Source organism: Geospiza fortis, unplaced genomic scaffold, assembly GCF_000277835.1.
Source record: "Geospiza fortis unplaced genomic scaffold, GeoFor_1.0 scaffold79, whole genome shotgun sequence".
Classification (NCBI taxonomy): Eukaryota; Metazoa; Chordata; class Aves; order Passeriformes; family Thraupidae; genus Geospiza; species Geospiza fortis.
This window is the reverse complement of record NW_005054408.1, coordinates 2,601,547-2,613,968: the sequence shown is the minus strand read 5'-3', so window position 1 is coordinate 2,613,968 and position 12,422 is coordinate 2,601,547. Positions and strand designations below refer to the sequence as shown.

Below are 12,422 nucleotides of genomic sequence, written 5' to 3'. Positions count from 1 at the left end.
GCTGCTCCAGGGACCGACACTCCCCAGGCTGGGCCCCCCCTGAGCCATGGGGTGTCGTCTGGCTCTGCTTCCCTGTGCCCTGGCACCCCCCCTGCTTGCCCAGGGAGATGTGTCACAGCAAGGGGACAGCAGCAGGACCAGGGGCTCTGCCCTCTGAAAGCAGCTGCCTGTGACAGCAGTGTGCCAACAGCTCCTTCACAGTGAGCTGCAGCTCCTCACCATCAGCTTAATTAGCAAAATGTTTAAGGATCTGATCTGGAGCTTAAGTGTGTTGTGTGCTGCTCAAAGTGGCACTTCAGTGCTGCAAGGTGGTTCTAGTAGCAGGTCAAAGGTTGCCACTACAGTCAGGAGGAAGCTCTTTGCATGGCACTTAGAGTATTTTTGACAGATTTTTCTTTTTTACAAGCATTTGCTTTTTATTATTTTCACCAAAATAAAGCATATAGCATACAGTGTTTTCACACATTTAGGAGATAAATAAGTGTACTTGAATTCTTTAATACCATGATAACATGTAATACAAAGTTATTTCTTCATTGATTTTAATTTAAATACAGCTTGTTTGCCTTTTTTTAAAAAACAAACTTTTATTGTTACCATACATTTCCCTTGTTAGCTTACAGATGTTTAAATAACAACTGGGAAAATACAGTGATGTGTATTGCTAGAGATAAAAAGTTGCTCTGTTAGGATGAAGCCTGTATATCAAGTTACCAGCCTGTAAATTAAGAAACCCAACACATTAAATGAATGCTGTCACTTGAACTGATAAGAAAACCTTAAGAGAATAACAAATAGTTCACCTCCAATTTGTTTGTAGAATAATAAGAAAATAATCCAGTTTTTGTATTTCCACACTGATTGGTATGCATATTAATTTATCTTCTACTTGTTTGCAATTATAAATAAATAGAGGTATAAAGACAAAATCTCATACTGCCTTCCCTTGAATTTACCAGCTACAGTAAATGCATTTTTAAAATCATAAATACATTCCCATTCAACTTAATCAAATACCATAGGACTAACTTCATGTGCTCAGTTTCATGCTGCATAGCTGAGAAAGAAGAAAATCTGGTGGCACTTGGTATCTTTAATGGCACTTCTTTCAGCAAAGGAGAAGGGTGCATTTGTGTCACTAGCCAGGGCTACCCTTCAAACCAGTCCCTTAGAATTGGCTTGAAAAATACATGGAGCACTAAGTAAAGCAACAATTCCTGTGCTGTGTGCCAAGCTTTAGCTAATGGTGCAAGGATCATCGTGGCTTGATTTCATTTCTCCTTCCAGCAGCAAAGTGATCACAGCCTTGCTCAAGTAGCTGCAAGTTCCCTTTTTTCCAAGTGGGTGGGTGTTGTAGAATGCAGTCATGTCTCTCTGCAGAGAGGGAACAGAGGCTGCCATTAGTGTGAATGTGGAAAGCAGCCACAAACAGGGAAACAAGAGCAACATCAGATATGTTAAAAATGCAAATGTGGTTTTTGGACTCTAAAACTAGAGAATAATTCTGCTCAATTTTCAGAAATCTCCCATATGTACTTACCTGCATCTCTTTCTTCACTGAGTTTCCAGGACTGCACAGATACCACCTTCTTAACATTTTTGAAAATGTCATAGCTGTCAGAGAACAACTGCTCTCCTAAAACATGCAGCTGTGTGATGCCTGTGTGGTGGAATGGTGAGCCAGGGCCTTGGGTGTACATGAGGTGTAAAGTGGCTGAAGATTTATTCAGAAGGAAAAAATCCAAGATCCAAACCACAGGTAGCACATGAACTCATTCATTAATCAGATCACCAAAATAGGTGTCCTTCACTGAACACCTGTTTTTCACAGTTAGTGACATTAAAACACCTGCTTACTCTCAAATTATGTATTAGCTGCTCTAAAAAAGGTTTAATGCCTTAATTCAGGAAATTGGTTACTTTTATTAAATCAAGGGCAGAGATTGTGTGGAGAAAATCATAAGACTTCTGTAGTTTTAGGGTGTGTCTGAGCATACTAGAATAAATACTTTGGATATTTATTACATGTTAACAGGGAATCAACAAAGTTCAAAATATTTGCAAATCCATTTAAGGGAAGACCATAGTTCAGACAAACCAGGAGTTTTTAGCAGTGTTAGGAAACCTTGAGGCAGCACCCTAAGAACAATCCCAGACAGGGTTACAGCTACTGCCAGCAGGGATCCACCTGGGAATATGGGAGAGCCAGGTTCCAGAAAATTTCAATGCAAGGAGCTGAATTTCCAACAACAATCTTAAATATTACTCAGAACTCTGATCTGGGGGCTCTTTCTAAGAGACAAAAAGGCATTATTCTAAGTGAGTCTGGGTTTGGAGAAAAAAAAATCCATCACTTCAACAGAGGCTAGGGCAGCACCAGTAAAAACTGCAGTTTGCATGGAATTCTCCTTTCTGTTTGTAGCCATTGGGGATTTGCAGCTTGTCCCAAAGGTCAGCAGCAAATTCCAAATTCCAGGTGCTGTGTGGAGCTGGCACTTGAGAGCCATTTGTGTGTATGATGGCCACAGAGTCACTGCCCTCCAACATGGACCAAAAGGATCATAATTTCCAGGAAATTGTGTTCTTTTCTAAACAAAGGTATTGTGCAAATTGACACACAGCTGGGGCTGCCTATCTGCCTTGCTTTCAAATCTTAGTACCAAAAATCAGTGGCACAAGAGTGAACATTGAAACATGTGAAAGAGTTCTTAAGCAGCACATCCTTCCTCATCTTCTAAAGGAACTAAAAATTCAGCAAGAGGAAGGGCTGCTGCATGTCAATGTTACGAATCAATAGATTCTTCAGAGCTAGCACAGATAACTTCAAATATATGGTCCACAATAAAATGCCAGGAGGATCATCCTCAGTAGCTCTGGGACTTGTCCCACTGTTCTACTCTCATCTCCTCCTTCAACCAGGCCAATAAACCTGGCTTTATTACAGAATTTCAGAGCTTTGAGGCACCAAAACTTGTAGTGAGACTATTCAGAGATCTTTAAAGCATAAAAGCTATCATTCTAGTGAAGAAAATATTAAAAGCATTTATTCCTTTATTTGAATTTTAGCCAAACTTTTGCCAGTTCATGAATGCAAATCTAACAGAAAAATCAGTAACTAAGAACAGTTCTGTATCTCAAGTTCTTACTTTAATATGGTCAATACAAATTCTTTGGTTATTAAAGTTTTCTAGTCTCTGTGTTCATAAGATCCTGATTTCACACTTCCTTGCTGAACTTTAGTTTCTTTTGTTATTTTTAACTCTTCTCTGTTCTAGTGCCCCTCCTTAATGAATCCTTTCCCCTTTGAGGAGAACTATTCCAGCTCACTGAGAGTCCCATTTCAGAGCCATGGAACACAGAGTATTCTCCTTACTGTAGCATTTTGAATTTACAACTCAGCAATAAAGTGCACCTCTTTCATCTCTGCTTAGAGGCTCTTTGCAGACCTAGGCAGCACTTGGGTATATTAATTTCTTATTTGTGTTCCATCCTGTCAATTGCTTTTTACTCTGAACTGCACAGAATTAACATTTAGAAGTAACTTCAATAAGAATGGTAAATTTGGTAAGACAGCAATATTTTACTCACTTGATTTTCAGCTCCCTTTGGACTGCTGTGATCTTTCTGAAAGTCATGAAATGCTTCTTGCACCACTTTGTCCAAGTCTACTTTGTCCTGGAACTCTAGCTCAGGATTTCTCTCCAAAATAACAGATATAACCATCAGCAACTAGAAGGCAGAAGAAGATTGTAAGACTTCAAATTTCATTTTTTAAAATTCAGGTTACATAATAGCACTGTTAGGAATTGCATATGCCTGTTTCAAGCAGGAAGCCATTTAATAATGGCACAAGTAATAGTGCACAGATAATAGAATCCTGACTTGGATAAAAGAATCACTGGAAAAGCAGGCTTTTATGAAAGGTTACAATTGCTGGTGACTGCCAGGTAAGGGCATGGTGCAAATGATTGACATTGACATCCAGCTTGGCTGGGAGCCAGGGAAGTTATTTTCCATTTTATTCAGTTCACTCTGTGGCTGCACAAATCCTGCGGAGAGAGTGAAAGGCAGCAAACACTGAACCTCAGCATTTGGTGTTCTGAGGCACAATCACAGATGCTAAAATTCTGTTATGACAAAGCTTATCAAAACCAAAGAGAACAGCCAGCAGTAAAGCCTCAGCTCATCAGAATTGATGTTACTCACATCTGAAAAGGGTTTAAAATAGGAAGGTGAACATGATCAGTGTCCTGTTGTAACATCTGCAGGCAAGCAGTGCAGTCTGCACGGGTCACCTTGGGTTTGGGAATTTTGTTATCTGTTAGCAAAAACTGGGGGTGCTCCAGCAAGCAGGCTGAGCATGAGCTGAGAGGCAGAACTTGGGGTGGGATGTTCCTGGGGAGGGGCACTCACAGGCACCAGGGACACAGACCTGGGGACTAGCAGTGAATGCTGCTGAAAGGTGCCAGGTACCAACAGTGCAGTGCTCCTGACCTGTTCTAAAAGCAAACCTTGTGTGCAGTGGGGGAAGGATTTAAACAGCCTCCTGCTTTCCTGTGAGGATGGGGAACACAAGGAAATGGGAAGGTGGCTGATTCAGTAGTGTAAAGGTACTCACTAGGCAGCCTCAGCAGAAAGGGAAAGAAGAATCATTCAGAGGGCAAGCAGTTTTCCTTAGATCTAGGAAATTGTTAGGAAAAGGCATGGGCTAAGGACTTGAAGGAAAGCTACTCTGGAATTATTAGATTTTTACCTCCTCTGACCTAATTGTATTGCTAGTGTCATTAATATTTGCTGAAGGGGAAGAACATAATGAACTCACTGTTCTGAACATGGAACAGGAACCTGTTTAATCATCAAAACCTATGGAGAAACCTCTGAAGCAAGTGTTTATATGGAAAATGCTATTTCTTCAAATATTTGAGTCTAGGTTATTTTTTTGTTTTAGGCTGTAACATACTAATGCACAGTATAAAAAGTCATTGATTATTGGCCACAGACCTCCACGATGATCTGCCTGTATTGTGGCTGGTCAATGTTTTGCAGCATATCTTCAACTAGGAGGGAAAAGTTCATTTCATACATCGTCATATCCGATAAGGTTGGTTGCTGAAAAACAAATCATACTTTTAATAAAAGACCACAAGCATTAAATCAAAGCCACCCCCAGGCAGAGTCTACTTGCTTGCTGAACAAATAATATTCAACTAAGAAACAATAACCTTTTTGTAGGATCCAAAAGGGAGCAGATTTCAGAGTTCATGACCTGGAAAGAATCTTCTACACTTACAGTTTTATAAATGTGCTTTAATAGAAATAATTTGCTTTCATTCTATTCTAATTGTATTTAACTCCAGATGAAATAGAAAACTTGATTTTTTTTTCCCCAATTAACATGTTAGTCTAAGTAAAACATGATGGCATAAATAGCCATTAATGATAAGGTATTTCACCATTACTGGGCAGGTGGGACAGCAGTGCCTGAGCCTGTGTGTGGGATTACCTGGGGCAGGAACCTCCCTGCCACGATGAGGCCGTTGGGGGTTCTCTCCAGGATCTGCCACACGCGGTCGTAGAAACCTGCAGGAGTTCTGTTCAGGGAGCCATCCAGCTGCCTCCTGTTCAGCCAGCTCCTGGGGACAGGAGGGGACAGCTCAGCACACCTGGCACTCACAGCCTGGCCGCCAGGCAGGTGAGCAGTACAGACACCTCTGCTGCACACACAGCACAGGGCTCAGCATGCAGAGAGCACAGGGTCACCCCTGGGGGTGTCTGTGCTTTATGGAGCTGCAGAAGAAGCAGCAACTCTGAAATCCACCCAGTGCAGGCCAGTAGCAGTAGCAGATCAAATTCATCAGGTCTAATCATATAAGGAAAATGCATTTCAGCAGAATTGTGGAAGGCAGGGGTTTTTCCTGATGGTCTGTAGCAAACAAGTAGCCTGCAAATTTAGAAAATTCCACAGAATGGTTTTGTAAAACTAAGGCTTTGAGCAAACTGAGTCACATTCTTCATGAATCACAAATCCTGTTTGCCTTCAGAAGTATACCAGCTTTTTTCTTTTTTACTTAAAACCATCAAGTATGGAATTTAATTTTCCTATTTTTTCTTCTCAGCGTTACTAGAGGAATGGGGCTTTAGCCAAAATGTTTAAAACACCAGCAATGGAACTTGAAGAAGTGGCATCCATGGGTATGAATTAATTGCTGGATTCACAAGACAGATTTAAGTCTTGTGTGGGTGTCCTGAATGTATTTGATAGAGAGGACTTCCTCAAGTTACTTAGTCCTTAGCTGCTTTTTGAATCTTAAGTAGAAAAATCAATACACACATTATTTTTTAGAAAAATTACAATTAAATTACTGCTTTGCAACATGCCTTTCTGTATTTCTAAGACCTGGTTCTGGTAAGCTGCTTGAAAAGAAAAAAAAAAGGGAAATTCCCTGGTCAACTTGAACAATGTTGTTTTGCAGACCTTCCTCAGCCTGGCTCAAATTAATTCAGCACTAATAACCTTGGGGGTTTAGGTTTTGCTCCATATGTATTGGGAGATTAACATGACATGCTTGGAATAAAAACACTTGTCTATAAAATGACCTGTTCCTGCAGACACCAGTGTGCTGGATGAAATTGCTAAAATATCTTGCATTAAAAAACTCTTAAATACTGGAGAAATGGTGAGAATTCCTTCTGAGATACAACCAGTAAAGAAAACACTAATTCTGACAACTGCATGTATGGTTTTACACTTAATTTTCTGAGGGTAGCTCAGTCCCAGCTACACCACAAGACAAAGCAGACAGAGTGTTGGTTTGGTTTTTTCTGTGTTTTGGTTTTTTTTTTTAAAAGAATAAAAGGGAAAAATTATCACGAGGTGGTGCATTTTCTGAGCAGGTTTGAGCTCTAGGTAATTGGGATACACTTTCTGAGAACAAAGGAGATGTTTAAAGTTAACCCTATAAAGCCAGGGCTAAGCCAACATGCAGTGTGGGCTCTTTACCTGTATAACTGTATTGGATAAACATGGCAAGGGAAGAAAAAATTTCTCATAAATCACTTCTCAATTAAACACTAAACTACCAAAAAGTCATGTCTACTATGGCAGTTTCATCTTATTCTCTGTACAGCTCTGTCCTTGGATTAGGATAAGAAAACTTCCATAAAAGCAAAAAGACCAGTGGTGTGGTAAAAAGAACAAGTTGTTTTCTTAATACAAAAAAAGAAGAATTTGAAGATGTCAAAAATGCTCTGACCCACCTACATTAATAGGATCAGGAAGAGAGTCTTGCAAACTGAATAAGCAAAGTGAGTTTCAGAACTGTTTGGACCATTAAAAGAACAATTCTCCATTTTAAAAGAATTTCTTGCAATCTTGTGACCTACATAAATAGATTAAAAAGTGTAATCTGTGGAGTCTGTGCTTGCAAAAATGTCTTCTGTGAAAACTTGGAGAGAGGTTAGTTGTGGAGGTACATAGACCATTAGCCCTTTCTGTATGACAAATTAATTGGCAGTGAGCTATGGTATCACATTACCAGAGATTTTTTTTTTCTAAAAACATCACAAGAGTAGGAAAAACTGTCCTCAAAAAGAAAAAAAGAAAAAAAGAAAAGGAGAAGGAAAAAAAAAAAGGAGTATTCTGTATTTCCTGACAGGAAGAAAACTTTTAAAAACAAGTCACTAATGGGCAAGGAAAAACGAGTTAGCAATACTGGACAGGAAGAAGTTAGAAAAGAAGTTAGAAGATTGAAAGATTTGAAGGATATGCTGGTGAGTTTTTGTACTTGGATAACCCAAAAAAGAATCCTCATCCTCAGAAACTCAAGCCAAGTGCCCTTCAGTGACCTACCCATCGTGTGTTACAGGCATCAAAAGCAGCAGCTGCTGTGGCAATGCAGGTAAAATCTCTGACAAAAGGTGGTGCTTGAATTCCTTACTGAGATTGAGCAAGTGCTTCCTAAAGAGCATTAATATTGAATGGAGAATGCTGCAAAGGGGTTGCTCTGCTGTGGTTTCACAGGACAGTGTCAGCACCAACGTGAGCAGGGACAGCAGCTGAACAGCAAGAACTGCTCAGCACAGCCAAGGCTCCGAAAAGCATCTGGGAGATACAGAACAGAGCCAGTGGGACTGAGAGATGAGGCAGTGACTGAAGGAGCTCCTTTCTCAGGGGTTACAGTTTGGGGGAAAAACACAGGTGTGTTTTGAATGAAGCAGGAACATAAACAGCAGGATGTGTGGTGTAATTCCTTTGTTGAGAGGAAAAGCCCATCACCCATTCAGTCAAGGACTATGGAAATTATCAGCAATATTATGTGCCAAAGTTTAACTTAACCAGAAATAAAACTAAGAGGAAGAGTTTTGACTTCACTCTTATCAATAAAGTTAAGTGGAAATATTGCAATTTTAACTTTTGTCTTGCATACCTGGTATCACAATGAATGTTCTTTTTGGCAGCTGGTTACAGCTTGGAGAAAAGATTCCAACTTTCAGGCAGTACCACTATCTTTTAAGAATTCTAGAGAACATCTGCTCTTACTCATATAATAACCTAGAAGAAAGCAGGCACTGAACAGCAGATAAACTGTTCCTACAAGTCACTTAAGTGGAGGTATTGGGTAATTTTTGGCTTCTTTCCCCACATCAAAGAGTGTAACAGTTCACATTATAGCAGACAGATCTCTATTCTCTGGCAGTAAAGAGATTTCCACAAAGATAAAGCTGAAGAAGGAATATGCAGTAGAAAAGAAACAATTCTATAACCTGGGCCCATGTGAAAGAATGAAAAAGTGCCTTTTTGCTATCTTCCCTTTAAAAATTAGAGATGATTACAGATACCTGGTGATTTCAGGTGCACACAAAGCAGCTCAGGAATGAAATGTACTTGAACATCTGTGAATGAAATCAGGAGCCCCAGCCCCAGCCCTCGTTACCTGCCCGGCTGCTGAGGCTGCAGAATGTCCAGCAGGAGCTGCTTCACCTCACTGGGGGACATCTGGTACAAGTCCTTGGCTGGCATATCCCCAGCTCTGATCTTCAGTTCATACTTCATAGCATGGATAATCCATCTACATGAGGGGAGGAACAGATTTAGTCATGAAATACAAAGTTTCCAAATAGGAAAAATCAGTCTAATAAAACAGCTCATAAGAATTCCACACAGTCCTGCTATTTGGCTGTCAGGACTTGCATAAAATATCAGACAAATACTCTCCTACTCTTCCTGTTTGATTGGAACATGATACAAGCTGAAAGGGATAATGCAATTAAGAAATGTGTTGTGGACCATGTTTTCCATAGAGAAGACTGATTGGACTACATTCCCTGTATTCCATGTTCATTAAGACCAACATTTACCTGCCTTTTGATGTTAAAATTCCTACTCAGAATTATGCTCTGCCTATACATGCATTTTGCTGATGAGTTTTAAAAAGCCATAAAATTTACAATATTTTACATTTACCAAGACTTCAGGGCTTATTTCTAGTTTTAGCCTTTGAAATTCATTTTTTGCAGTCTATCACACTTTTTTTTCTGCTCCTTTTTGAAAAAAATTTGATTCAATAAAAATATAGCAACAGTGAAGATTTTTAGCCTGAGGTATCAGAGGGGTAGAACTTGGCAAAGTGTTGAAGGAAAATGCTGAGTTTTATTGTGCACATTATGTAAAACCAGCACTCCAGCCTCTGATGCAATATCAAAGATGAAATAAGGTACAGGTACATCAGGAGCCAGATAAGCACAGAACTCAGCCTCTTACCCTCTCCACTGGTTCAGTTCCAGTAGGCATTACTAACAAAAGGAAACTGAACTAGTTTTTCTTCAAACAGTCCATAACAGCTGATCAAGGCTTGGGTACATCAGAGCCTTTCTGTGTTTATCTGAAAATGCAGTGAGAGATTCAGGCTGTCATCTCCACAGCCACATTCTGTGGTCATTTACTTGTTTATCTAACCAGGTGCAGAGTGTTTCTGCTTATGCAAGTCAAGTCACACTCCTTCCTAGGGAGTTCTTAGGAACTACACAGAATTTGGAGATGCCTGGCCAGCTGATCCAGTGTTGATTACATCTAAGGTTTCCAGGACCATGCATTGGAGGTGCAAGATACCAGGGAGTATTGGGGTCCATTACATTAGCAGAACATGCTATTTCATTAAATTTAGCAGCTGATGAGTCCTTCTGTTGTTACTAAGATTAACAACACAACTGGCTCAGGAATTCTCTCCCGACTCATGCCTCAGATGTGTCTGTGTGTGAGTCCCTCACTGGAAGTTTCCCTTTGCAGTGCCCTGCAAACCACACCAAAGTCAAGGGTGGACCTTCTGCTGAGCTCTTCACTGATAAGAGGTGAATTCAAGTCAGTTGGCTGGGAGTTTTTACAGTAATAGGGCTGTCAGAAACTTGATCTATTTCAACATGAAACCCTGAAAACAAATCAATAACAAGACACTAAATCAAATCATTATCAAACTGGAACGGCATTTCTGTGAGAAGGTTAATTTTGCTCACTGGAGTGGGTGATAACACTGAAATAAAGGAAATTGAATCTCTAGCATTAACCTTGGGAGAAAGAAAAAAAAAACCTGCAAAAAGGATTAGCTAGAGAGAATAAGGAAGGGGAGGAAAGAGGAGTAACATGGATCTGTGGAGGGGACAGAAAAGCATTTAAGTGCAGAAGGATACTTCCAGTTAAATGTAATACTGGCAATTTTTTGTTTTATGATGACTGGAATGTACTGCTAAAGAAGAAATATTAATCTTGTATGCTAGAAAAAAGGCTGCTGGTATCTACCTCCAGTGCTGAAATGCTGTATTTTTCTCTATGGAAAAAAACATGGAAGATGAAACACTTAAGTTCTGATTCTAAAGCATGCTCAGTGATTCAGTAAATCTCAGTCAGTAGCACCTGGCCTCTTCAAAGAAGTGCTTATTCAAATGCATGTCTCTTCCTAAATGTGAAAAAAATAATTAACTTCTGTGGGTAGCAAAGTAAATGCAGATACCATGGGATGTGACAGCACTCCAGCACAGCCTATCTGCAGGTCACCTTGTCACAGAAGGAAAGAGAACAGGTGGGAGGTAAATGATGTTTTAACCTTGATTCAAGTTTGTGGCTCTCGGAAGTCCACATTGCCCTGCAATGCCAGAGGCGCTTACTGACCCAATCCGTATCTTCAGCATTCCACGGAAGAGTTCTGGGGAATTGGAGATGATCCAGCCAATGTGGATGACCAGCTCCTGCTGCAGCACAGCTTCTCTTTCATCTTGCAGCCGGCATTTATCATAGATCATGTCCTTAATCACTGCGGGTGATAAGGGGTTAGAGATAACTGCTTCCTCCTGGCCAAACGCTCCCAGCGTCACCTGTGGCACAGGGAAAACAATTCAGAGGGTAGGGACAGCAAGAAAAGCACTGCACAGCAATTCAGAAACAAACTGCACCAACTTTGCTTTGCCTGTTAAAAATTTCACAGTACAAGGGTAATTTTACGTCAATGGCTGATGCTTGTTAATACTGTTAATTGGATGCTATTGAAGTAATAAACTTCACTAACAACCACAGTGAATATGGAATCTATTTTTCCAAATTAAAATAAAAATACAAGACCACTGCTTTATAATCAGGTTATAATCAGGACTGTATTTCCTAAACATTAGGTTTAGACAGTTATATAATTTCATACATTTCAGCTGCAGAACTCAATTAAAATTCAGAATTAAATTTACAGCTTTGTTTTCTTATTTCTACTAGCATGCTAAAAGTTACAGCCTTAATTTTAAGAAAATATATTGCTGGTACCGGATTGTTTAACCACAAAAAAGGAATTTTATTAGAATTCTGTTTTGTTTTTAATCTACTGTCAGTAAGACAGCAACACTAGTTTTTCTGCTATAATAAAGATCAAGGAAGGGATGTTAGGTTAAAAAATTGCCAATAGCCTCAAATTATGCTGCATGCAGGTGTAGCCTTCTCTACAGCTGAGCAGCACCAGAAGCACAAACCCAGACCTCAGTCTGGAGTAAGACAACAACATTGCATGTAAGCAGGTATACACATACACATATTTGACACAAAAATACAGAAATATTCAATTTGTATTATTTAGAAGCAACTATTCATGAATTTAATTAAAATTACTCTGCTGGGGAAGAAAAACAATGTTCTCCTTAGGAAAGGAAAAAACACAAACTTTCTTTGAAACAGAAAACCCTGACAGACCTTTTGCTCAGCTGCCACCCACGTGTTGTATTATGCTCAATCACACAGAGAATGATTTCATTTTCATTAAAGAAGTCTTTCAAAAGATGCCTTAATACTTCACTCCATCTGCTTTTGCCAAGTAAGAGGGCACATAGATAAAAACACAGAAAGGTTTGGGTGGGAAGGGACCTTAAAGATCATCTTGTTACAACATTCCTGC

The 12,422-nt window shown here is 39.7% G+C and overlaps 1 protein-coding gene across 2 annotated transcripts in view; it reads right to left on the bottom strand.

The window, feature by feature from the left end:
• Positions 1-389: 389 nt before the first annotated feature.
• The window catches only part of PHKB (phosphorylase kinase regulatory subunit beta), a 65,286-nt gene continuing 53,253 nt past the window's right edge, over positions 390-12,422 (bottom strand). For both annotated transcript variants that reach the window (XM_014309174.2, XM_005426261.2), the window contains 6 exons: positions 11,162-11,364; positions 8,934-9,068; positions 5,504-5,633; positions 5,002-5,109; positions 3,589-3,729; positions 390-1,374 (listed from right to left, as the gene is read on the bottom strand). In XM_014309174.2, the coding sequence (XP_014164649.1) occupies positions 1,237-1,374; positions 3,589-3,729; positions 5,002-5,109; positions 5,504-5,633; positions 8,934-9,068; positions 11,162-11,364 (855 nt within the window). In that variant the 3' untranslated portion in view covers positions 390-1,236. The remainder of the gene's footprint in view (positions 1,375-3,588; positions 3,730-5,001; positions 5,110-5,503; positions 5,634-8,933; positions 9,069-11,161; positions 11,365-12,422) is intronic.